General features: G+C 43.5%; 1 protein-coding gene and 1 long non-coding RNA gene across 5 annotated transcripts; one reads left to right on the plus strand and one right to left on the minus strand.

Annotated features, from left to right (window-relative positions):
* Positions 1-2,810: 2,810 nt before the first annotated feature.
* On the minus strand, positions 2,811-7,647 carry LOC138755353 (uncharacterized). The gene is made up of 2 exons (XR_011352218.1): positions 7,363-7,647; positions 2,811-3,061 (listed from the first exon to the last, which is right to left on the minus strand). It is a non-coding gene; the product is annotated as an uncharacterized lncRNA (long non-coding RNA).
* Positions 7,648-7,862: 215 nt separating this feature from the next.
* pex2 (peroxisomal biogenesis factor 2) lies at positions 7,863-19,056 on the plus strand. 4 transcript variants are annotated; one of them, XM_069921163.1, is made up of 4 exons: positions 7,864-8,365; positions 14,006-14,140; positions 14,295-14,413; positions 17,723-19,056. In XM_069921163.1, exons 3-4 carry the CDS (start codon positions 14,313-14,315, stop codon positions 18,645-18,647), a joined length of 1,026 nt encoding a protein of 341 aa, XP_069777264.1. In that variant the 5' UTR covers positions 7,864-8,365; positions 14,006-14,140; positions 14,295-14,312; the 3' UTR covers positions 18,648-19,056. The 4 variants fall into 4 exon arrangements, with proteins under 4 accessions (XP_069777266.1, XP_069777264.1, XP_069777265.1 ...); XM_069921164.1 differs by lacking the exon at positions 14,295-14,413; XM_069921165.1 differs by lacking the exons at positions 14,006-14,140; positions 14,295-14,413 and having other exon boundaries at positions 7,863-8,365.
* The last annotated feature ends 6,669 nt before the right edge of the window (positions 19,057-25,725 follow it).

Below are 25,725 nucleotides of genomic sequence, written 5' to 3' on the forward strand. Positions count from 1 at the left end.
CAGAACGCTTTGTCTGACACGGGCTTCAAAAGCAGATTGCAGACTGGGCCAAAACCTGCACCATTGCTAGTTTTCCAAGATACACAGGCACACCAGAGCGCCCGTGCAGGATTTTGAACATGTCAGAGAATGGTTCAGCCACATACATGTGGACATCGTCGGCCCCTTACCAGTTTCCTGAGGTAACCGTTACCTTTTCATGGTGGTAGACCGCACCACTCGTTGGCCCGAGGCAATCCCGATGCCAGATACCTCCATGGACTCCTGCTCCTGAGCACTTTTGACTGGTTGGATTGCCCGGTTCGGCATCCTGACCCACCTCACCAGCGACCATGGCGCACAGTTCACCTCTGCGCTCTGGGCACAGCTCGCCAACAGACTGTGAATCGAACTGCATCACACAACGGCCTATTGCCCACAGGCCAATGGACTGGTTGAGCGATTGCACCACCACCTTAAGTCGGCATTTATGGCCCGCCTCATCGGCCCCGACTGGGTCTATGAGCTGCTTTGGGTACTCCTCGGCATCCGCTCGACACCCAAAGAAAACCTGCAGGCATCATCGGCCGAGGTGGTCTACGGTGGACCGCTAGCCCTGCCTGGTAAGTTTATCAATGCACCACACAACCCACAACAGTCACCGCATGGTTTACTTCCCCACCTCCGGACCCAGTTGGACTCCTTCACACCCCCACCACCACCCAGACACAGCACACGGGCCTCTTACATCCCCAGCAAGCAGTATTCCGCAGAGTATGTTTTTAATCAGGCAAGGCCCTTCTACAGCACCCCTTCAAAGACCATATGAAGGGCCATACAGAGTCATCCAGTATTCAGGATCCACCTTCACACTGGACACCGGTGGTAAGAGGAAACTGTTTAATGTGGACAGATTGAAGCCAGCACACCTCGACCCCAAAGACCCAGTGGTCGTGGCTCAACCAAAGAAGCGAAGCCACCTGGCAAAAAAGTACATTGGCAATGGTTCTGGTGGGGGGGGGGGGGGGGGAGCCTGTGTGGTGGCACGTCATTAGGCAGACAAACTGGCCCAGCAGGTCACATGCACGGTGGGGCAGCCGGCCAAAATGGTGCCGTCGGGGGTTTCTCCCCGACCTCAGCACCAGGCTCAGAAGCCCGCACTCTGCGGCCTACGTGATGCCCCGGCGACATCAGGGCCTCCGGTGCGGTTCTCAGCCAGGTCCGGGCTGGGAGCAGAAGACCAGCCAGGCAGACCTGAATAAACGAGTTTTTGCTCACTGAACTCAACTCATTTGGTTGTGAGATCAGTAGCAGAGTAGCCACCGCTACAGTGCAAAAATAAAAGTGAGCTAGTGTCCCATTATCCATTCAGAAACCTGATTGATGGTGGTGATGGGGGTGGGGTGTGAGTAGCTGATTTTTGTAACATTGGGTAGTTGGGTGTGTTTCTTCAGACTCCTGTACATCCTTCCTGATGGAACCTGTGAGAAAAAAAGCTTGGCTGGGTGGTGAGGGTCCTTGATGATAGAAGCCGCTTTGAGACATTGACTCTTAAAGATGTCATTAATGGAGTGAAGACTAGCACCCATTACAGCGCTGGCTGAGTTGACCACTCTCTGTGTCCTTTTCTGGTTCTGTGCATTGGCACCGACATACCTGACAGAGATGCAATCAGTCAGAATGCTCTCCACAGTAATTTGGAAGAATCTTTGGTGGCATACCAAATCTCCTAACAAAATATAGCAGTTGGCGAGTCTTCTTTATGATTACACCAACATGATGGCCCCAGGAGAGGTCCTTAGGGGTGTTGATACCCAGGAATTTGAGGTTTTTGATCCATTCCACTGCTAATCCCTTGATAAGGACTGGTTTGCATTCTCCTGGTTTCCCCTTCCTTAAGTCCATAATTAGTTCCTTAGTTTTGCTAACATTGAGTGCAAGATGGTTGTTGTGACACCACTCAACTTGTTGATCTATCTCACTCCTGTACGCTTCCTCATTCCCGCTGGTAATTCTGCTGACAACCGTGGTATCATCAGAAAATTTGTAGAGTGTATTTGAATTGTTCCGAGCTACATGTTATAGGTGTAGGGGGAGTAGAACAGTGGGCCTATGTTGATTGTCAGTGGGGAGTAGATGTTGTTACCTATCCACACTGATGATGGTCTAATGAGGAAGTCAAGGATCCAGTTGCAATGTTGGGTAGTGGGGTGGGTGGCTAGACCCAGACAGAAAAGTGCACTTGGAACTACAACCAGGTTAAAACACAAACCATCACCTAAAAGAGCAAATGAACACACTGTTCATAATGCTGGTTGTAAAACAAGAAAATGCACGTATGCTGTGATTGTAGTTTACACAAAAAGCTGGGGAAACTCAGCAAGAAACACAACTCCCTCATCCACTCACCCATTCCCCCCTCATCACCCCCTAGGCACCTTCTCCTGAAGCTGTAGGAAGTGCCACACTTGCACCCACACCTCCTCCCTCTCCACTAGCAGGGCCCAAATCAGTCCTTCAAGTGAAGCAACACTTTACTTGTGAATCTGTGGGAGCTAAAGTGCTTCTGTTGTGGCCTTCTCTACAGGGAGAGACACAGACTGGGAGATCACTTCACTGAGCACTTTAGCTCTGTCCATAATCAGTGACAAGGATCTCCTGGTGGCCAACCATTTCAATTCTGTGCCCCACTCCCACATTAACATGTCTATCCATGGCCACCAGAAATTAGAGGAACAACACACAACTTCAGGTTCACATCCAAGAAAAACCAATGCTTTCACATAAAAAGTTCCAAAATCTAATCACTCGCTGGATGAAAAACTCTCCTCTTATTCATTCACCAAGGATTTTAATTCCATATCTTTGCTTTATTTACCAATAGGCTGTAACCCCTTCCTATTCACTTTTATCTTCGTCCATGAATGTTTAGTTTGTCAGTTGAACTTCCTCTCAGTCTAGAGTAAATATTAATTTTCATTTTTCAAAACAGTGGTAAATCTCTTCTAGTGCCATTACTTTTTTCCAACAACAGGGTGGCTACAGCTTGCTTTCTCGGAAATGAAGGAGGCCAGGGAATGATCTGTAGGAATAAGACAAGATTATGAGGGGCATGGACAGTCAAAATCCTTATCCCATGTAAAAGGAGTCCAAAGCAAAAGGGCATTGTTTTTGTTTAAGTTGAGAAGTGAAAATCTTAGAGGTTTTATATATTTCTATCTCTCTAGATCTATATATGAATCAGATGCAATTTCTACACTGAGATGCTTATGTAGGTCTGCATGCAATATTCTCAACTGTCTCCAATATCCATTTCTTACAATTCATAAACAACCACTTTTTTTTTAATTTTGTGTGCTCCATGACTCTATTAAGAAGAATGGCAGAATGTTTTTCTTTCTCAACTTCTATATATTTCCTGCTACCTTCAAGACTCTTTGCCAAGACCCACTGTTCTACATTCAACCAATTATCACAAGAACCTCCAGGAAACTTCTTTCTATTCATTAAAAACATGCATCAACCATAACCTTTTGCTTTTTTCCACCCAACCATTTTGAGTTTCCAACATACTAATACTAATGGGCCTTTTACCTTTGGAATCTCCCAGGCAAGATTTTATCAAAAGCCTTGCTAAAGTCTCTGCTGATGACACCAAGAACTCAATGACCATTCCAGTTGCCATCTAAAAATGTCAAACCAGTCAATTCAAGATTATTATGACAAATGCATTCTGATTGCCTTTTGTTAACCTGTATCACCCAAATAATCCATTCCTTAGAATGCTTCCTGATAACTTGTCAATCACAACATTTAGGGTATCATTTACTCAATCTACCATATTTTTTTCTTTTTAAATAATGGTTTAAATAAGTACTTCTCTAGCATCATTTACAAAAAGAACTGGGAAATTATGAGAGAGCCTTCACTCTATCCTCTCTTGATCATTTTGGCAGCCTTGGATAAATTGCCAATTTTGGAGGAAATACATTTATTTTGGATAATGTCAAATCCCACACTATTCCTTCGCTTCCATGTAAATAACGTTTCACTCTCCTCAAGTACAAGATCCATTGTTGTGGTTGTGCAAATGGTAGTTTACTGAATGACATTGAAATCTTGGAATGTACGAAAACGATTCTTGAAGATAGCAGATTCAGTGAGACAAATACAATGATCTCATCTCTTGCCTATCTCAATAACCTGGAATGCATTGTAATGTTCTAACCTCCTTCTTGATAGCAAAATCCCCTTTTGATATTAATAAATTTCAAAATGATCTCGCTATCCTATGTCCTTCTCCTTACTGAAGAACAATGCAAAGTACTCATTTCATACCTCACACACTTCCTCCAACTCCAGGTACAAATTTATTCTTTTGTACTTGAATGGTCCACCCTCAACCTAGCTTGCCTCCTATTTTTAAATACATGCATGACAAGCCTTGGGATTTTCCTTAATCATTCTTGCCAAATCCATTTTTTAACATATTTTAAGGAGGGCCTGGATGGGCTGTGTTATAAGGCCACCAGTCCCAGCAAAATTCTTGTGAATTTCTTTTGCACTTTCTCCAGCTTAATGATACCTTTCCCAGAGCTGCGTGACCAGAATAGAAAACAAACCAGGAGACTCAAAAACATCTTTGCCAATTGCAACATGAAATTCTAGCTCCTGTACCCAGATCACTGAAGACAAGTATGCCAACCATCATCTTCACCATCCTATTTACTTATGTTTCAACTTGTTTTGGAGCAATGTACTTGTAACCCCAAGTCTAAATGTTCTACAACACTCTCCATGGATTTACTATTTACTGTAAAAGTACTGCCCTAGTTCAACTTAGAACCATAGAATGCTACACCACAGAGAACAGGCTATTTGGCACCCCTAGTCTGTTCTGACCATCTCTCTAGCCCCACTGACCTGGTCACATCCACGTATTTAGCCAATTTACTCTTAAAACACATGATCGACCCCACATTCACCACATCAGAAGGTAGCTCATTCAACACTCCCACCACCCTCTAAGTGAAAAACTCCCTCCTAAACCTCTCCCCCTTCAGCTTAAAACTATGACCTCTTGATTTATCTCCCCCAATCTAAGTGGAAAAACCTTATTCACATCCACTGTCTATACCTCTCAATCTTGTAAAGCTTAATCAAATCTTTCCTCATTTTTCTTCACTCTCTTTCCATGTAACTCAACCCCTGAAGACCCAGCAACATTCTAGTAAATCTTCTCTACACTCTTTCAATTTTATTGATATCCTCCCTGGAGTTAGTTGCCCAGAACTGCACACAATATTCCAAATTTGGCCTTACCAATGTCTTAAACAACTTCAACATCTCAACTCCTTTACTCAATACTTTGATTTATCAAGGTTAAGATACCAAAAGCTTTCTTTTCAACCCTGTCCAAATGGAACACCACATTCAAGGAACAATGTGTCTGCACTCCTCAGTGCCTTATCATTTACTGCATATCTCCTACCTTGGTCTCCCCTTCCAAAATACATCATCTCATCCTTGTCTGCATTAAACTCCAACTGCCACTTTCTGGCCCATTCTCCTACCTGGTCCAGATTCCTCAGCAACAACTCACACTTAGCAAAATTAAATTCCATCTGCCATTCCTTGGTGCACTTTCCAGTTAATCTAATATGGATCCTGTTGATATATACATTCTTCATTATGATATAAGCATTCAAGATATGATTAGTAAGTTCACAGATAGCATGAAAAATCAATGGTGCTGATCACTGCAAGGAGGGGCAGTCTTACACATTTTCTTTAAAATTATATCTTTCAGTTGATATTATTTTAATTCAAGTATATTGCTTCATTCTTTTATCTAGTCTATTCCCTCCAACCTCCACAGTCTCATGTCATCCACATTTGAATTTCATGCCTTCTGTAAAATATAAAATATCCATGTATATGCTACACACAAACTTTTAAAAAAGAAATGGTTCTCAAATGCAACAAATATTTTGGCAAACAATAGTGCAACAAATGATTGAATTCTGAAGTTGGCTGAATTCTAAGCAATTTAGTATCATAATTAGTACACTATACCCAAAAGCAATGCAATAAGGTCATTAAAGAAATTGAGCCTTGGCTATCATAATAAATCTTTTTTGTGCTCCATCCAAATCGAGTCCAAGTTCTTTACTTCTTATATTACTTAGAGAAAGATCTCTGGATTTTTTGGTATGTTGCTTTTTGTGATTTAATACCTGGTTTAGATCTTCCCAAAACTTTTTCCACTTTCTCACATGCCCAACTTGCATGTACTGTTGTTCCCTTCTTACAGCGAAAACATCTGTCTGATACTGTTGGGACCCATTTATTTAACTTTTGGGGTGTGATGTATAGCCTGTGTAATCAATTATATTGTATCATGCATAACCTCATGTTTATTGTATTTCTCATAGTTCCGGAGCATGGCTTTTCCCATGTTTCATTCTTTATCTTTACGTTTAGATCTTGTTCCCATTTTTGTTTGGGTTAGCCTTAGCTGTAGCAAAAAAATGTATTATGTCAACCTGGAAATTAGAAGATAGCCTGAGAATACAGCAATGGTACATAGAAATGAATAAATGTATTCCATTGGAAAAAATAACATAATTTAAGAAATAACATCACAGTATTCAAACAAATTTGGGAACCTTACATGGAACACAACAGAGAAGTCCTACCATGGACCTCCACCACCTAAAATGACAGAAGATGAAATGAACTGACCCAGTATTTAAAAGTAGAAGACACAAATTTCTTGTTTATTTTCATTGTGTGATGACATTGTTTAATGTGTTTAATGTATCATATATGTTGAGTGGGGAAGGGGGGTGAAGGAGGGAGGGAAGGGAGGGGAGAAAATGACACTGTGTATATTCAAGAAGGAAATGTTTGTGTGTATTTTGTTCAGTATGGTTCATAGTGTAAAAAATAAAAAAAAAAGAAATTGTTTTCAACAGGAGTGGGTTCCACAGTGATAGCCAAACAAGTAATGATTTGGGGGAAGGGGTGGGCAAGAGACCAGCCAATGTCAGAAACCAATGTGAAATGGGGAAATAAAGTTGATGCTGACATCAAGTGCAAACTTTTCAAATGACAATACGAAGATAGAAGTTGAGCATTGGTTGGATGGTTTCTAGCAGTTCGTTTAGAAAATTTACTTCTGGAGCTTGGTTCATGGCAGGAGAGATAGACAACATCAGTTGTTTGATACACTCTGTTGCATCACAGAGAAGTAACCTGAACACATTTCCCTAAAACACGAGATTTACGCCATCACTTATGCCTCTTGTCAACAGACTACTCTCCTTGAGAGTATCTTTACTTTCAAAGGTATTCACTTTTTTTCTCATACAAGCACCTGACCTCACTCGACAAATGTTTCATGTTTTGCCCGTCTCTGGTGGTTGGTGATAACGGAGATTTCCTGCCCAGGTCCCGCCACGAACCGCCACCAACGCCTTCCCCAGGCGCAGCGGTGCCCATGGCAGCACTGTGGAACCGCATTAGCCGGCTGCCAGAGCGATCAACGACTGTATCCAGCAGGCAGGCATTCATGTGCTGAGTTCTAACCCCGAAGTTAAAACGACGCAAACGCTCTCTCTCTCTCCCCCCCTTCTCCCCCCCCTCTCCCCTCCCCTCCCCTCCCCTCCTCCCTCCCCTCCTCCCCCTCTCCCCTCCCCTCCCCTCCCCTCCCCTCCCCTCCCCTCCCCTCCCCTCCCTCCCTCCCCCTCTCCCCCCCTCCCTCCCCTCCCCTCCCTCCCTCCCCTCCCCTCCCTCCCTCCCCCTCTCCCCCCTCCCTCCCCCTCCCCCTCCCCCTCTCTCTCCCTCTCCCTCTCTTCCTCTCTCCTTCCAGGCACCCTCACGCAGCTCTTTAAACCCAACTTCGAAATCAACGCCACGCACTGGCGGAGCAGAGACTCGCTGGCTCTCATTGGTGGAGAGGGCTCTTCGCGAGGCCACTCGCTGCCTGACGTCATAGCCATTACGAATGGAAGTGAGAGACGGTCCAGAAATAGAACGCTTCACACGGATATTCCGTTGGCTTTGACGCGTCCATTTACTCTGACGCTTTCAGCGCCAGCAGTGTTTACACCGACGGATCCAGAAGCACGTGACATTCCCGACCTTGTTGATTGGCTCCGCGGGTCGGCGGCCTCATCCGCGCCATGGACAACAGGTAGACGTTGAAAATCGGTGAAATTTGTGTGTTGCAGCTGAATTTCGGAGCACGGGCTCATGGTGTGGCCTTGCCTTTGGTGTTCAAGGCCGATGCTGCCTGTACGGAAGGCCCCAGCGATTGAGTCTGATTCTCCAGTAGAAAGAACGTTGAATTAAGTCGAGGCCTACCTGTGGTGTTTTGCCCAATGTAAGTGTTACAATTTGGTTTTGCATGAATTTTAGAGCTTATTGTTATTAATAATATGTTATTAATCTTGCCATTTTAGATAAGTGATGCAAAAAGGTTACCAAAGACCCACGTTTTTAATGTAGTCGAATTGATAACAGTAATCAGTCGAAATATTTTCTTTCATTGCATATTTTTAAAATGTAGAATCCTTACTAGTTCCCATTGGAAACCTAAAGATGTGTTGTTGTACATGCTGTTCCTCCTTTCTCTCATATCTCATTTTCTACTTGTTTTCTAATTTATTCACGTTACTACCTGCTTACTCCATCCAAGTGTATAATGAAGTATTGAAGTGAACGCATTTTCTTTATATCGTTTCAAAATATATAATTCAATTTTAATGGCAACTATGTAACTTGGACTAGACTTTGACCCTTTCTTTTCCCTATCATCACCTGTTGACCAAATAAATCAGATTTCAATTTTTCACATTTATTGTCAGAATACATACATAACATCATGGACAGCAGGTGAGGCAGAATATAAAATGGAGATTAAAATACTAGTTTTGTGATATCGCCAGCAAGACAGTAAGGGCTTATAATAGATTTTAGGAAGAGATGGCCAAGGGTGCAGACTCCTGTTTGTATTAATGGGAAGCAGAAGAGAAGGTTTGCAGCCTCCAGTTCCTGTGCATCAACATAACAGAGGACCTCTTACAGCCAGTATATTGAGGCAGCTGTGAAGAATGCATCTACCTCTACCAATGCCTCTACTTGCTAAGAAGTCCAAGAGGATTTTACATGTTTTCCAATACTGTATTGAACATTCTGCAGATGTTCTGTGGGAAGTATGCTGAGCGGTAAGCATGTTAGACTGACCAGAAATGTAGATGGCCACAGAAAACCTAGCTATCACAGACACTGATTTCCAATCCATTTAAGACATGCATGAGGTGCTTCCTCAAGAAGTGAGCCAGCATCACAAAGGATCCCTATCACCTTGGTCACACTCTTGTGGCTACTACCTTCAGGCAGAGTACAGAAGCTTGCACTCCAGAATATTTTTTCAACAGTTATTAGGTTCTTGAACTCACTTGTGCTATCCAAACCATAATACGACTCCACAACCATCGAGGTCTATTTGCACTACTGTAACATAATTTTTTTTGCACTAACTGAGCACTGCATTAATCTGTCCTTTTTTTTTCTGTTATGTGACATTTTAATTCGTACTTAATTGTGCAGCTGCAGAAGGCAAGAACTTTGGTGCATCTATACATTGTGTTCTGGTACATGACAGTAAACTCTCATTCATTCATTCTTTCCCTGCTATGGTGACATTTTTCTATTTTTGTAAAGAATATTAATAATTACCAAATGTGGATCTCACACTGCAAATCTAGATAAAGGGCACAGAAAATGTAAGTGCTTGCAGCAGCATGCAATGGGGAGAATATATCGCTGAAAAAAAACTATTGTTACAATGTTTTGCTGCTTTAAAATAAAGTTAGAGATTTCGAGTATTAACAATTTGAAATAGTGCTTTTAAGATTGGTAATTTTCCAAGATGGTTTTCAGATTGTTTAGGACAGAATTAATAAGCCAGAATAATTGCTTGAAGTGATGTTAAGAAAACAATTGGAATACTGGGAAAAGATGCAGAGACAGGGAGGCTTCGGAAGAAAATTGTAGAAGATGGCTAAAGACAAAAGTATTGTGACTGAAAGAGACTTTAGATTTGGAAGTTGAAAATTAACTAAGAATGAGAAGTATTACAGAGGTACTGCAATACTAACAAAAGCTTTGTAATGAAGGGGAAACATTGTAAATATAATCTATTTGAAAGAAAAACAAAGATTAGTTGATGAATTTAACAATCCAAGACTTGTGCAGTATTGATGTAACAACATTAGAGTGGGGAATTTTGGAATGAGAAATATTTATACAAGAATTGCAGTCTAAAACAAAGATTACAAAAATATGCATTAATTTTTACTGTCCAAATATTATTTTTTCCAATGATTTTAAGTTATTACTTAAAATGTATTCAAACTAATCATTTGGCCCTTTTCCTCCATCCCCATTAAAATCTTGAAATACTCTGCTTCAATTTTCCTTGCCCACTGATCCCATTATTCATGTTGAGCATTGAAGTCACTTTTCTCTTAATTATCTTTATATTGGCTAGAAGCCAGATGTTTTATTAAAAGTTTGAATCAAAAGTTTTTCGAAGCCATTAGTATATTCCAGGAAGCAGTTCACCTGATCTGTATTTTTGTCATTTTTCTTTTGCCTGTGAAATGCCTTGTTATTTGTGAGCAGGAAAAAGTGATAGTAATTTTGTAATGACAGGGTTGTGTTCTACTGGAGTTTACATGGGTAACAGCACGTTTTGCCTCCAGCCAGATAATTTGTGTAATATTTTCCACCTGGATAAAATCGTGAGAACATTATCAATTTTCAAGCTCCCTTGAGAATTGCTGTGAAATAGTGACGATACTTGGGAAAAATTATAGTAATAGGATTCAGCTATTATTTCTTCTTAAACAAATATTTTGAAAACTCCATTCCCAGTTGAGCTACTCATTCCTAGCTTTCATATGGAAAACATATTATACATTACAATAAGTATATCATTTTACTCCACTTTTATATTTAGCAGTATTTTGTTACTGTTCCAAATTTTGTCATTGTTCTGGTATTCTAATAACCAGATTATGTAAATTAATTTTGGCTCTTGGCAAGGACATCTGTTAGTTGATATCTAATTCCTTTAACATTTATCGCAATAAGCAGAATTTAGAAAATTGATATTTTAAATAGTAGGGAGAATTAATTTTTTTTTGTATTTCAGATTAGTAGACGTAATTTTTTGAATGATTGAATATACAGTTAAACTTTGTATATGATTTTGATAAATTGTGAATCAAAGCAAATGTCTTTTGTACAAAAATGTATGCAATGTGACTGCAAATACTGTGAATGCATGCTGGAATGACTCAACAAAACAATAACTGCACAGTGGCTGGTCTTTTATGAGATGGGTTAGGTAAAACTACAAAAAGATGGATCTAGTGTTGCCTGGATGAATATTGATTAAAATATAAAGGACAAAGTAAATATAACAAATTTAAGATTAATATAATTTAAATATTAAAAATCATTTTTGTATGGTATAGGCTAATGTTCAAAAGTGAATGAGCTTGGCAAAATTTCTCTGTAAATTAATGATACCACTATTTTTAAAAAAAAAAGATTTCTTGTGGAAGAATAGAGTGAGGCAAGGTTTCCATAAAGGACGTCTAGTATCTACTTGATTTGTGGTCACTGGTAAAGCTGCTGCAATTCATGCTGACCAGACGTAAATGCAGATTTTTCACTGTATCTGCAATGGAAATTCCCTTTATGTGGGATCTGTTCGATGTTGTCCACAGAGTCCTCTTATCCTGCCTCAGCATCTACATCTGAAATCTAAACACACAAGCAGGAAATAGAGAAGCTTTAAGTAACTTTATAAAATGTAAAATGCTGGGTAGAGAGTGAACTATTCCTTTGAATGAAGCAGAAGCTATTTTAGATCCCATAAATAATAAACCCAAAATAAGATTTTTAGACAGTAATGAGGTCATTAAAACACAGCAATTGCATCATGTGATTTACAGCATATTTTATAGTTAATTTTGCCAAAAACCTAATTTTTATTAGTTCAATTGATTTTGGTTTGATTGACTGGATAAGGCGGGTAACAGTTTGCCTGATGAATGTGGGGTGAAGCACTGACAGCACCTTTCGGATTAACATGAAAATTCCATAGTTGCTGTCTGTTGCATCGAAAAATGATGGTCAACATAAGTAGTTTACTAATGTAAATCACCTGTGGTTCTCAGCATCTCTGGGTGGCAGTGGTGTTTCATTGTTTAGTTTATAAGGGAAGCATTGTTATTGAAATTGCTGCTGGTGTCAGGACTGAAGATTCATAAATTCTGTTCTGAAAAAGTGGACCAGTTCAAATCAACTATTGTCTGGTGAAGTAGCAGTGTATGGGTTTTAAAAGTTTCAACAACTGATTTGAGCCACAGGGCTGCAGAAGAGAGCCACGAAGCCAAAGGAAATGATTAGTTTTGCAATTGTGTACATAGCCTGGGAGGCTGAAATGGTTCTCATTGGGGCAGGTGTTTGGGGTCATGAAGTATTTGGAGTCCCAAAGTATTTGGATAGTGTTAGTGAGGGAAGGTTCTTCTCAGTGGACTGTTTCAATTACAAGGCTATAGGACAAGTCAACATGTTATGAAAGTGGAATCCTTTTAGAATTTTTTTCCCTGTAAATGTATCTGACATGATAGTTGAGGGTTCCCTGTAGACAGGGTATATTTGAATATTAAGAGGACATTCAAAAAGTTGCCATATACAAAATTTGTTGTACAAAATGAGATTTGGTGTAAGGATTAGTAATTTGACAACATATTTGAAATAAATAGAACATTTTGAAATTTGGAGTCATGACTATGGAAATATTGTGAAAGTGCAATAAGGATCAATGTTTTAGATTAGTTATTTACAATCTATCCATGACTTAATGTATCTAGTTCCACAGATTGATTTGTGCTCATGTCAACATTAAAATGTAAACTATTGCAATAGGTGTTCAAATCTGTTAATATCAGCACAAGAAAACACTATGCCATCCTTAAAATGACCATTGCTAGAATCTGAATTGGGGGAAAAAAAATCCAAAAATTCTTGTTCTTTATATCACAACAAGATTTCTAATACTTGAAGCTAATGCATTTTCAAAAATGCATCTTTCTTGTTTGTTTTTTCCCTCTCAAAAGCAAGATGGAATTAATTATGTTCAGAGTTGACTTTGTTTTTGCTTGAGGAGCAATGCAATGGCAATATTGAGGCAGTATAATTTGTAATAACTGTTCTGAATCAGGCTAATCCTTGGATTAATGCTGTCAATAATCAAGTAAAATGCTTATTTTTCCTCAAATGTATTGAAATTACTGGTAGTATGTGTGGTCGTATGTTTTAAATGACCTAAAACACGTAAGGAAACTCCCTTTTCCATAAACTTGATGGTTTGAAAATGTAGATGTTTATTTAAAGCAAAAACTATTGACAGAAAACTCTGATGGTAATAGATCCCCAAGTACATCCTGGGAGCTTGTCAATAGAAATGTAGCTATTGATAGAAGCCTGTGGGAAACGTCGTTCTGGCTGCCTTGCATCTGTGTGATCTCTAAATCATAACTACATTAATATTGACAAGCTCCTGACAATAACCACATTACTATTGATAGGTTTCTGTCAATAATATGCTCCCAAATAAAATGTATTAATTCATAATTTGTAAACTACTCAATAACTGCATTGAGGAAAAAAAAATCAAGGGAAGTTCTTGTTCACGTAGTGAAATGCTATTGCCATCAATATTGGTTGAAAATGTGTTTAAAAGATGAGTGTTACTGCCAAAGCTTATAATTAGTGCAACATAGAATTCCAGACTTATAAATAGCATTGTAGTCCTCTAATGTGGTCTGTGTTGTTTCTTGATTTTAAAAAGTCTTCCAATTCTATTTCAAAGTTGGCGAAATGAAAAATTTCTAGAAATTGTACTCTGAAAAAACATTAAAGTATTTTGGGTTTTTTTCAGTAATTGCATTGTTGCAAAGGGAGAAAGAGAGCCTTGAACAACTCAGAAGGAGGTGATCAGAGTAATTGTTGCTAATTTCTGCAACCTTGGATCGATTCCAGAAGAAATTCAATGGTTTTTCCAGAGTAGCGGAAGGTGATGTACCTTGAAGCTTTGAACTTTAATAAACATCCTAATAATTATTTCCTTGATAGTATTTACTTTCTAAAGTTTATCTTGATTTCAACATACTGTCATAGAATTTAAACATTATTTCTCTCTATTTTTTTAAAATGGTCTGCAACCAAAGGAGTTTTGCCAAAGAAGCATGGGTCCAAAAAGACAAAACATGACACCCCGTGGAAAGATTATGGTCTTGTGCCATAGGACTATGGGCTTATTGGAAAGCAATGCTTCACCTTCATTTAGGTTTGTGTACAATTAGTGTAATGTTGGACAATGTTAATTGAATGGTGTACAACCTCACACTCAATGTCACTAAAGTCAAGGAGCTGATTGTGGAATTCGGAAGGGGAAAACCAGCGGAGTACGATCCTGTGATTATTCGAGGAATCGGAGGTAGAGAGGATGAACAAATTTAAATTCCTGGGAGTCACTATTTCAGAGGACCTTTCCTGAACCGAACACATGGATGTCATCATGAAGAAAGCACGTCAGCCCCTCTATTTTCTCAGGAGATTGCGGAGGTTTGGTATGATGTTCAAAACTTTGGCAAATTTCTACAGATGTGTAGTGCAAAGGGTGCTGACTGGTTGTATCATAGCATTGGAAGCAGCATTACCTCTGAGCATAAAGCCCTGAAAAGGGTAGAGGACTGAGCCCAGTACATCCTTTCCCCCTTCCTTTCCCCTCCCCCTCCCCTCCCTTACTGCTGTTACCCTCTCTTCCTTCTCCGTCTATTACCTACTACCTCTGCTGCCATTCTCTTTCCCCCATGCCTTCCTCTTACCTTTTTATATAGACGCCTGCTGACATTTTTCCATACCTTGATGAAGGGCTCAAGCCTGAAACGTCGGTTATGTATTTTTATCTTTGCTATATAAAAGTGATTGTTTGACCTGATGAGTTTCTCCAGCATTGTTTTACTTGCATCTATAGAAGTCCTCAGTTAGATGCTGTGTTCAGTTCAGGTCACCTCACTGCAAGGATGTTGATGCAATAGTGGTAGCATAGGAGATTTACAAGGATGCTGCTTGGATTGGAGAGCATGCCTGATGAGGATAGGTTGAGTGAACTTGGTCTTTTCTCCTTGAACCAACTGAGGAAGAGGGGTGGACTGATAAAGGCGTATAAGATGATAAGAGGTATTGATCATGTGGATGGTGTTATAGGATATGTTAGAACAGTTATCGGCAAAATGTCTTTAAAAGAGATTGTGGGGATTTAGTGTTCAAACAGAGTAACACTTCACAAAAAAATTAATTTAAAATGCAGAACTTTGCTGAAGCTAGATTTTGAGGTTCCGGTTGACTTTCCAAAAGCAGTGAAGAATGCTGATCTGTGTATGGCAATAAAGTCGAGGCTCAGATATAGATAAAATTTTTCGACTATTGGGTTTGGAGCCAATGTGATTTTTACAAGCAGCGAAGATAAACAGAATATCTCTCTTTTGAGGAGAGAGGTCATTTCTACATTAGCTTTGAGGCTACAAAATGGCAAGCTGGCAGACTTGTTGAAAAATCCCATTTGGAAGACAGGTTGTAAGTTCTTTGTTCAGCCTGTTCAAAACCCTTGTCAAACATACAAGAGGAAATGGCTGGCTAGAGTGTTTCTCCTGAAGGAAGTGAACAAGAGGAACTCTTTGATGACCTGGAAGAAGAGGTTATGATTTGGAAAATCCATGATGGGACAAGTTGTTTTTGGCAAGACACTGAAGGACTGATTGGAGGAAATCAGTTTGTGTCATACAAGCAATAAATATCCCTATGAAACCAATAAGAACTTTCCTGAGCGGTAACCATTTAACTTTAAATACCATAGTCTGGTGAAGATCCATAAATGTTAATTTCTGTGCACAATATGAGAATTGCCTGACACTGGTGAACTTGGAGAAGTGAAAAGTGAATGGTTGGACAGTGAAACAAAGAACTTTCCTGAACATATACATATTACATACACGTGCGCTTACCATTAGAAGGGGGTTAAGTTAGGTTATGTTAATAATAATACATTAAAGATAGATGTTATTATGCTTGAAGAAAATTAAATGCAACTTTTGTTTAAGTAACCATTGTCTTGGTGAATTTCTATTGCTGCTGGGTTTTGGAATCCCCTGGGCTCGTAATAATGGCCAGAGGGTCTCCCCCCCCCCCCCCAAGTCTGAAACTGGTAATACAAGGGGATATAATTTTAAGGCATCAGTACATGGAGATGCAAGAGGTAAATTTTTCAGAGTGATTGGTGCATGGGATGTGCAGTAGGCAGCAGTGATGGAGGTAGTTGCAATAGGATCTTTAAAGAAACGATTAAATGAAGGAGAAAAAAATGGAGGATTAATGAACAGGGCATTTCTGGGTAGATGCTAGAGTAGGATATTATGTCAGCATAACACTGGGTCGAAAGGCCAATAGTGTGCTATCGATTTCTATGTGCTATAATTGCAGTTATAATATTAAGAGGCTCTCCATTGCTGATATTCTATTTCAGGGAGGCATCATTTCTGGCTTTGAAATGCTCTTTATAGGTGACAATTTCCTTATTCTAATATATCCTAATTTCAAAGTATCATCTTCCAAAAGCATAAGCTACGATATTCCAAATTTTGATCTTTCATCCAATAAATCAAACTCTGTGGCTGCTGCTTTATGTAGGATTAATTCGTTAATAAGACAGATAAACATTTTGCATAGCTTCACATTAAGATTTTCATAATGATGAATAACGATGTATTTACTGTATGATGGAAATATAAATGCATTTAAAGAAATGCACAAACTTAAAAGAGATATATAATGAGATTTAAAAAGACAAAATTCAAAGAAAATGTTCTCGTGCTTCCTCAACGTGTCGTTGAATAATGAGAAAGTCGTTAGTTTTGGCAGATATTATGACATATGACATCATAGTCACTATGGTAACACTACAATAGTCCTTAAAGAGACAGGCACAAAATTAACTTTTTTTTTAAAAAGACAAGTTTTTAACCTTTACACTTTTAGCTTTTTTCTCATTAAGTTTTGTGTCAATAATGGGAGGGGGTTGGGGAGAGGATGCAGGGAATCAAAACCCCATTTATTTCATTTTTTTAATCAATTTCAGTTTCATTAGTTCAAGGGGGTTTATTTTTTTAATGAACAAATTTGAAAATATAAATATCAAAATTGATTTCTACCAAGCTTAATATTTTTAAAAATGCTGCTGTACAGTTCTATCCTTCCCATACACCCCTCCACTTCTCCGCCTTCCAGTAAGCATATACTTGTTTTTGCAATATTTTTTGCGTGAGCACTGATGTTAGTTAGCTTCCACTGAAAGTCGGTTCCTATTACATTTAACACTTTTACTTCAAAGTAACAAACTAAACTTTAGTTTAACATTTTCATTTTTTTAAACTATTCACTTATTATCCTCTCACTAAATGTTTGGCTTTAAATTATGTTTACACTACACTTTGTTTATGACTGTTGTGGCTTTATTCTTTGTATTGCACCTGGGCAGTTTGTTTTAAATAACAGAAAATATTTTTTTCCATCTCATCTATGTTTCTATTTTCTCTAGATGCCATTTTGGAAATATGGATTCCAAGGAAGACGACTTAAAACCCCCAGCTACAGTACTAAGAATAAGCCAGCTAGATGCTTTTGAACTGGATAGAGCCTTAGAACAGCTTGTCTGGTCCCAATTTACCCAGTGTTTCCAATATTTTAAACCTGGCCTGCTTACAAACTTTGAACCAGAACTAAAAACATTTCTGCAACTTTTGTTATGGAGATTTACAGTGTATTCGCAAAATGCAACAGTTGGCCAGACACTTCTCAACATCAGATATAAAAATGACTTGTCTCAGGGACAAAAGTACAAACCAATGATTAGACGTCAGAAACTACAGTATGCGTTTTGCACCATTGGGGGGAAATGGCTCCAAGAGAGACTGCTTGATTTATTTAGTAATTGTTCCCCAGAATCCATTATCTACAAGTTTAAATATTTTATTAATTTTGTAGTTGGGTTTTTGAAAATTGCTGGACTAGTGAATTTCTTCATCTTTCTTCAGAAGGGTAACTATGCCACACTTCCAGAACGACTTCTAGGAATTAGGGCTGTTTTCTGCAGATCTCATGGTGTTCGTCAAGTTGGCTTTGAATATATGAACCGTGAACTGTTATGGCATGGCTTTGCTGAATTCTTAATGTTTCTTCTACCACTGATTAATACCAGAAAACTGAAAGTAGTTGTTTCATCATGGTTTCTTCCAGTAGGTCATTTCCAAGAAAATGATGGGACTCTATCAATCCACTGTAAAAAATGTGCCATTTGTGGTGATTGGCCAACATTGCCTCATGTAATTGGTTGTAAGCATGTTTTTTGTTATTACTGCATTCAAAGTAATTATCTGTCTGATGTTTACTTTACTTGCCCAAAATGCAGCGTTGAAATACAAAATATCATGCCTTTGATATCTCATGTTCACAAATCAATCTAGTGCAAATTTGCCTAAACTCCATTTGTAATTTGCTCATATGATGTAGGATGATATATCAATGCATTATTAAAGGAAAAGATGAAAGGCAAAAAGAGTAACTTTTGACTGCTTGGACATATAATTAAATGCAGATTCTTTCCAAATACTCAAATTGACCAATAGAACAGGTTTTCAACCTTTTTTTAAAAAAAAATTCTCATTCCACCTAAGAATTTTAATCTCAGCATCAGTTATTCTTGGAAACATCGGTCTCAACTAGCAAAATCCAGCAGCAATAGAAATTCACCAAGAATCTTATTATTTATTTTAAAACAATATATTTATTATTACTACTACTAATAATATAACAACTTGGTTAATAATCCCAACTATGTGCAAATATGTGTTTGCTGGTGGGGGTTGTGGAGAAGAGGGGGAGGGGGTGTGGAGAAGAGGGGGAGGGGGTGTGGAGAAGAGGGGGAGGGGGTGTGGAGAAGAGGGGGAGGGGGTGTGGAGAAGAGGGGGAGGGGGTGTGGAGAAGAGGGGGAGGGGGTGTGGAGAAGAGGGGGAGGGGGTGTGGAGAAGAGGGGGAGGGGGTGTGGAGAAGAGGGGGAGGGGGTGTGGAGAAGAGGGGGAGGGGGTGTGGAGAAGAGGGGGAGGGGGTGTGGAGAAGAGGGGGAGGGGGTGTGGAGAAGAGGGGGAGGGGGTGTGGAGAAGAGGGGGAGGGGGTGTGGAGGGGAGGGGGTGTGGAGGGGAGGGGGTGTGGAGGGGAGGGGGTGTGGAGGGGAGGGGGTGTGGAGGGGAGGGGGTGTGGAGGGGAGGGGGTGTGGAGGGGAGGGGGTGTGGAGGGGAGGGGGTGTGGAGAAGAGGGGGTGTGGAGGGGAGGGGGTGTGGAGGGGAGGGGGTGTGGAGAGGAGGGGGTGTGGAGAAGAGGGGGTGTGGAGAAGAGGGGGTGTGGAGAAGAGGGGGTGTGGAGAAGAGGGGGTGTGGAGAAGAGGGGGTGTGGAGAAGAGGGGGTGTGGAGAAGAGGGGGTGTGGAGAAGAGGGGGTGTGGAGAAGAGGGGGTGTGGAGAAGAGGGGGTGTGGAGAAGAGGGGGTGTGGAGAAGAGGGGGTGTGGAGAAGAGGGGGTGTGGAGAAGAGGGGGTGTGGAGAAGAGGGGGTGTGGAGAAGAGGGGGTGTGGAGAAGAGGGGGTGTGGAGAAGAGGGGGTGTGGAGAAGAGGGGGTGTGGAGAAGAGGGGGTGTGGAGAAGAGGGGGTGTGGAGAAGAGGGGGTGTGGAGAAGAGGGGGTGTGGAGAAGAGGGGGTGTGGAGAAGAGGGGGTGTGGAGAAGAGGGGGTGTGGAGAAGAGGGGGTGTGGAGAAGAGGGGGTGTGGAGAAGAGGGGGTGTGGAGAAGAGGGGGTGTGGAGAAGAGGGGGTGTGGAGAAGAGGGGGTGTGGAGAAGAGGGGGTGTGGAGAAGAGGGGGTGTGGAGAAGAGGGGGTGTGGAGAAGAGGGGGTGTGGAGAAGAGGGGGTGTGGAGAAGAGGGGGTGTGGAGAAGAGGGGGTGTGGAGAAGAGGGGGTGTGGAGAAGAGGGGGTGTGGAGAAGAGGGGGTGTGGAGAAGAGGGGGTGTGGAGAAGAGGGGGTGTGGAGAAGAGGGGGTGTGGAGAAGAGGGGGTGTGGAGAAGAGGGGGTGTGGAGAAGAGGGGGTGTGGAGAAGAGGGGGTGTGGAGAAGAGGGGGTGTGGAGAAGAGGGGGTGTGGAGAAGAGGGGGTGTGGAGAAGAGGGGGTGTGGAGAAGAGGGGGTGTGGAGAAGAGGGGGTGTGGAGAAGAGGGGGTGTGGAGAAGAGGGGGTGTGGAGAAGAGGGGGTGTGGAGAAGAGGGGGTGTGGAGAAGAGGGGGTGTGGAGAAGAGGGGGTGTGGAGAAGAGGGGGTGTGGAGAAGAGGGGGTGTGGAGAAGAGGGGGTGTGGAGAAGAGGGGGTGTGGAGAAGAGGGGGTGTGGAGAAGAGGGGGTGTGGAGAAGAGGGGGTGTGGAGAAGAGGGGGTGTGGAGAAGAGGGGGTGTGGAGAAGAGGGGGTGTGGAGAAGAGGGGGTGTGGAGAAGAGGGGGTGTGGAGAAGAGGGGGTGTGGAGAAGAGGGGGTGTGGAGAAGAGGGGGTGTGGAGAAGAGGGGGTGTGGAGAAGAGGGGGTGTGGAGAAGAGGGGGTGTGGAGAAGAGGGGGTGTGGAGAAGAGGGGGTGTGGAGAAGAGGGGGTGTGGAGAAGAGGGGGTGTGGAGAAGAGGGGGTGTGGAGAAGAGGGGGTGTGGAGAAGAGGGGGTGTGGAGAAGAGGGGGTGTGGAGAAGAGGGGGTGTGGAGAAGAGGGGGTGTGGAGAAGAGGGGGTGTGGAGAAGAGGGGGTGTGGAGAAGAGGGGGTGTGGAGAAGAGGGGGTGTGGAGAAGAGGGGGTGTGGAGAAGAGGGGGTGTGGAGAAGAGGGGGTGTGGAGAAGAGGGGGTGTGGAGAAGAGGGGGTGTGGAGAAGAGGGGGTGTGGAGAAGAGGGGGTGTGGAGAAGAGGGGGTGTGGAGAAGAGGGGGTGTGGAGAAGAGGGGGTGTGGAGAAGAGGGGGTGTGGAGAAGAGGGGGTGTGGAGAAGAGGGGGTGTGGAGAAGAGGGGGTGTGGAGAAGAGGGGGTGTGGAGAAGAGGGGGTGTGGAGAAGAGGGGTGTGGAGAAGAGGGGGTGTGGAGAAGAGGGGGTGTGGAGAAGAGGGGGTGTGGAGAAGAGGGGGTGTGGAGAAGAGGGGGTGTGGAGAAGAGGGGGTGTGGAGAAGAGGGGGTGTGGAGAAGAGGGGGTGTGGAGAAGAGGGGGTGTGGAGAAGAGGGGGTGTGGAGAAGAGGGGGTGTGGAGAAGAGGGGGTGTGGAGAAGAGGGGGTGTGGAGAAGAGGGGGTGTGGAGAAGAGGGGGTGTGGAGAAGAGGGGGTGTGGAGAAGAGGGGGTGTGGAGAAGAGGGGGTGTGGAGAAGAGGGGGTGTGGAGAAGAGGGGGTGTGGAGAAGAGGGGGTGTGGAGAAGAGGGGGTGTGGAGAAGAGGGGGTGTGGAGAAGAGGGGGTGTGGAGAAGAGGGGGTGTGGAGAAGAGGGGGTGTGGAGAAGAGGGGGTGTGGAGAAGAGGGGGTGTGGAGGAGGGGGTGTGGAGAAGAGGGGGTGTGGAGAAGTGGGGGGTTTGTGGAGAAGAGGGGGTGTGTGAGAAGTGGGGTTGTGGAGAAGGGGGTGTGTGGAGAAGAGGGGTTGTGGAGAAGAGGGTGGTGTGGAGAAGAGGGGGTGTTGAGAAGAGGGGAGGTGTGGAGAAGAGGGGGTTTGGTGAAGAGGGGGTGTGGAGAAGAGGGGGTGTGGAGAAGAGGGGGTGTGGAGAAGAGGGGGTGTGGAGAAGAGGGGGTTGTGGAGAGAGGGGGTGTGGAGAAGAGGGGGTGTGGAGAAGAGGGGGTGTGGAGAAGAGGGGTGTGGGAAGAGGGGGTTTGGGGGGGGTGTGGAGAAGAGGGGGTGTGGGTGAAGGGGGGTTGTGGAGTTGGGGGGTGTGGGAGAGGGGGTTGTGGGAGAAGGGGGTTGTGGAGAGAGGGGGTGTGGAGCAGAGGGGGTGTGGAGAAAGAGGGGTGTGGAGAGAGGGGGGTGTGGAGAGGGGGGTGTGGAGTTGGGGGTGTGGAGAGGGGGTGTGGAGAAGAGGGGGTGTGGAGAAGAGGGGGTTGTGGAGAGGGGGTTGTGGAGAAGAGGGGGTGTGGAGAAGAGGGGGGTGTGGAGAAGATGGGGGTGTGGAGAAGGGGGGTGTGGAGAAGAGGGGGTGTGGAGAGAGGGGGTGTGGAGAAGGGGGTTGTGGAGAGAGGGGGTTGTGGAGAAGAGGGGGTGTGGAGAAGAGGGGGTGTTTGGGAGAAGTGGGGGTGTTGGGTTGGGGGGTTTGGAGAAGAGGGGGTGTGGAGAAGAGGGGGTGTGAGAAGAGGGGGGTGGAGAAGAGGGGGTGTGGAGAAGAGGGGGTGTGGAGAGAGGGGGTTGTGGAGAAGAGGGGGTTGTGGAGGTGGGGTGTGGAGAAGAGGGGGTGTGGAGAGAGGGGGTGTGGAGAAGAGGGGGGTTTTGTTGGAGAGAGGGGGTGTGGAGAGAGGGGTGTGGAGAGAGGGGGTGTGAGAGTTGGGTTTGGGTTGGGGGTGTGGAGAAGGGGGTGTGGAGAGTGGGGGTGTTTGGTTTTGGTTTTGGTTTTGGGTTTGTGTTTTGTTTTTGGGTGTTTGTTTGGAGGGGGGTGTGGAGAAGAGGGGGTGTGGAGAAGAGGGGGTGTGGAGAAGAGGGGGTGTGGAGAAGAGGGGGTGTGGAGAAGAGGGGGTGTGGAGAAGAGGGGGTGTGGAGAAGAGGGGGTGTGGAGAAGAGGGGGTGTGGAGAAGAGGGGGTGTGGAGAAGAGGGGGTGTGGAGAAGAGGGGGTGTGGAGAAGAGGGGGTGTGGAGAAGAGGGGGTGTGGAGAAGAGGGGGTGTGGAGAAGAGGGGGTGTGGAGAAGAGGGGGTGTGGAGAAGAGGGGGTGTGGAGAAGAGGGGGTGTGGAGAAGAGGGGGTGTGGAGAAGAGGGGGTGTGGAGAAGAGGGGGTGTGGAGAAGAGGGGGTGTGGAGAAGAGGGGGTGTGGAGAAGAGGGGGTGTGGAGAAGAGGGGGTGTGGAGAAGAGGGGGTGTGGAGAAGAGGGGGTGTGGAGAAGAGGGGGTGTGGAGAAGAGGGGGTGTGGAGAAGAGGGGGAGGGGGTGTGGAGAAGAGGGGGAGGGGGTGTGTGTGTTACCTGAACACAATTCTGGAAAGTCGTTCAAAAGTTGTCTTAGAAATCCTGTGTTGAAACTGTGACTTTTAAACTGATGCCAGAAGTAATCACAAAGGAGGAGTGAGACTGGGTGATCAGACTACTGAAAACTCTAGTTGCTTCCAGAGAAATGTCCTTTCATACAAATGGTGGTCACAACTCCTCTTTTGCTTGCGTAGGGGAAACAAAATGTATTGGTGCCTTGGTCCATTAGCTGTTGTAATTGAATTAGCCTTCCTGACACTGAGTAATTTTGTCCTGCTAATGACCTGGGGTGGACTCCCCAACCCTCTAGCACCATAAAGGTGCCACATGTGGTTTGTTTTCCCTTTTTGCCAGCATGGGACCACCCAACTTCACTCCATGCCTAGATATGCAGAAGGGTTCTGGAGAAATTGTTGGTAAAATGTGCACTGTTTAAAAGTGTCGGGAGCATTTAATTAGTGTCCTAGCAGCACAGAGCAAGGGTGGTGAGGCATTGTATTGATTTTTTTTTTCTTGATTACTGTGTGTACCCAGTTTGCTGTGTGTACCCAGTTTGCTGTGTGTACCCAGTTTGCTGTGTGTACCCAGTTTGCTGTGTGTACCCAGTTTGCTGTGTGTACCCAGTTTGCTGTGTGTACCCAGTTTGCTGTGTGTACCCAGTTTGCTGTGTGTACCCAGTTTGCTGTGTGTACCCAGTTTGCTGTGTGTACCCAGTTTGCTGTGTGTACCCAGTTTGCTGTGTGTACCCAGTTTGCTGTGTGTACCCAGTTTGCTGTGTGTACCCAGTTTGCTGTGTGTACCCAGTTTGCTGTGTGTACCCAGTTTGCTGTGTGTACCCAGTTTGCTGTGTGTACCCAGTTTGCTGTGTGTACCCAGTTTGCTGTGTGTACCCAGTTTGCTGTGTGTACCCAGTTTGCTGTGTGTACCCAGTTTGCTGTGTGTACCCAGTTTGCTGTGTGTACCCAGTTTGCTGTGTGTACCCAGTTTGCTGTGTGTACCCAGTTTGCTGTGTGTACCCAGTTTGCTGTGTGTACCCAGTTTGCTGTGTGTACCCAGTTTGCTGTGTGTACCCAGTTTGCTGTGTGTACCCAGTTTGCTGTGTGTACCCAGTTTGCTGTGTGTACCCAGTTTGCTGTGTGTACCCAGTTTGCTGTGTGTACCCAGTTTGCTGTGTGTACCCAGTTTGCTGTGTGTACCCAGTTTGCTGTGTGTACCCAGTTTGCTGTGTGTACCCAGTTTGCTGTGTGTACCCAGTTTGCTGTGTGTACCCAGTTTGCTGTGTGTACCCAGTTTGCTGTGTGTACCCAGTTTGCTGTGTGTACCCAGTTTGCTGTGTGTACCCAGTTTGCTGTGTGTACCCAGTTTGCTGTGTGTACCCAGTTTGCTGTGTGTACCCAGTTTGCTGTGTGTACCCAGTTTGCTGTGTGTACCCAGTTTGCTGTGTGTACCCAGTTTGCTGTGTGTACCCAGTTTGCTGTGTGTACCCAGTTTGCTGTGTGTACCCAGTTTGCTGTGTGTACCCAGTTTGCTGTGTGTACCCAGTTTGCTGTGTGTACCCAGTTTGCTGTGTGTACCCAGTTTGCTGTGTGTACCCAGTTTGCTGTGTGTACCCAGTTTGCTGTGTGTACCCAGTTTGCTGTGTGTACCCAGTTTGCTGTGTGTACCCAGTTTGCTGTGTGTACCCAGTTTGCTGTGTGTACCCAGTTTGTTCGCATTTGATTTTTTTACATTTGTTATTAATATTACATGTGTTTCATTGCCGCTATTTTTCCATACTCGCTATTAAACTGCAATAAATTGGGTGTTGTTTTGTTGCCATTTTCCCAAGTTTACCTTCCGTTAATAAAATCCTTTACTATCAAAACTGTGTATCCAGAGTCCATGCCTTTGAGACCCACCAAACCTGTTTCCTCACTTACAACAGTGACTTCCATAAGTCTTTCAAAACCCAAACACAGGTCAAACAAAATGACCATCACAATGGTCACAATCCAATTAAGCAATTCTCCTGCTTCCTTTACCAAGATATGGGTCAATCAAAATGACATTACAGTGGTCACGGTAGTCCAATAATTCCGCTGACAAGGAGAATTAGCAGAATTGACAATTTCAAACTGTCACTTCACCTCTGTGTTCAGCAGATGACTGGCTGATCAAACTGAATCCTGTTTCTTTAAGTGTCCCAATCACATGACTCTTGCTGTCTTTTTCCTGAATAAACAACCATTGTTTTTGGTGGTTCTTTGAGAGAATCACTTTGTTTATAGTCAATATTTGCAGATGCAACTCTCTTACTATAAGATGTGAATGGTGCAGCTTGCACTAATCCTTAAAATG

This window comes from Narcine bancroftii, chromosome 2, assembly GCF_036971445.1.
Source record: "Narcine bancroftii isolate sNarBan1 chromosome 2, sNarBan1.hap1, whole genome shotgun sequence".
NCBI classification, from domain to species: Eukaryota; Metazoa; Chordata; class Chondrichthyes; order Torpediniformes; family Narcinidae; genus Narcine; species Narcine bancroftii.

What these genes read in the sequence shown, in the direction of transcription:
- pex2 (XM_069921163.1), top strand. Translation starts at nt 14,313, where the DNA reads ATGGGTCCAAAAAGACAAAACATGACACCCCGTGGAAAGATTATGGTC. An exon ending in AATGCTTCACCTTCATTTAG is followed by an intron (nt 14,414 to 17,722) that starts GTTTGTGTACAA and finishes TATTTTCTCTAG; the next exon opens with ATGCCATTTTGGAAATATGG.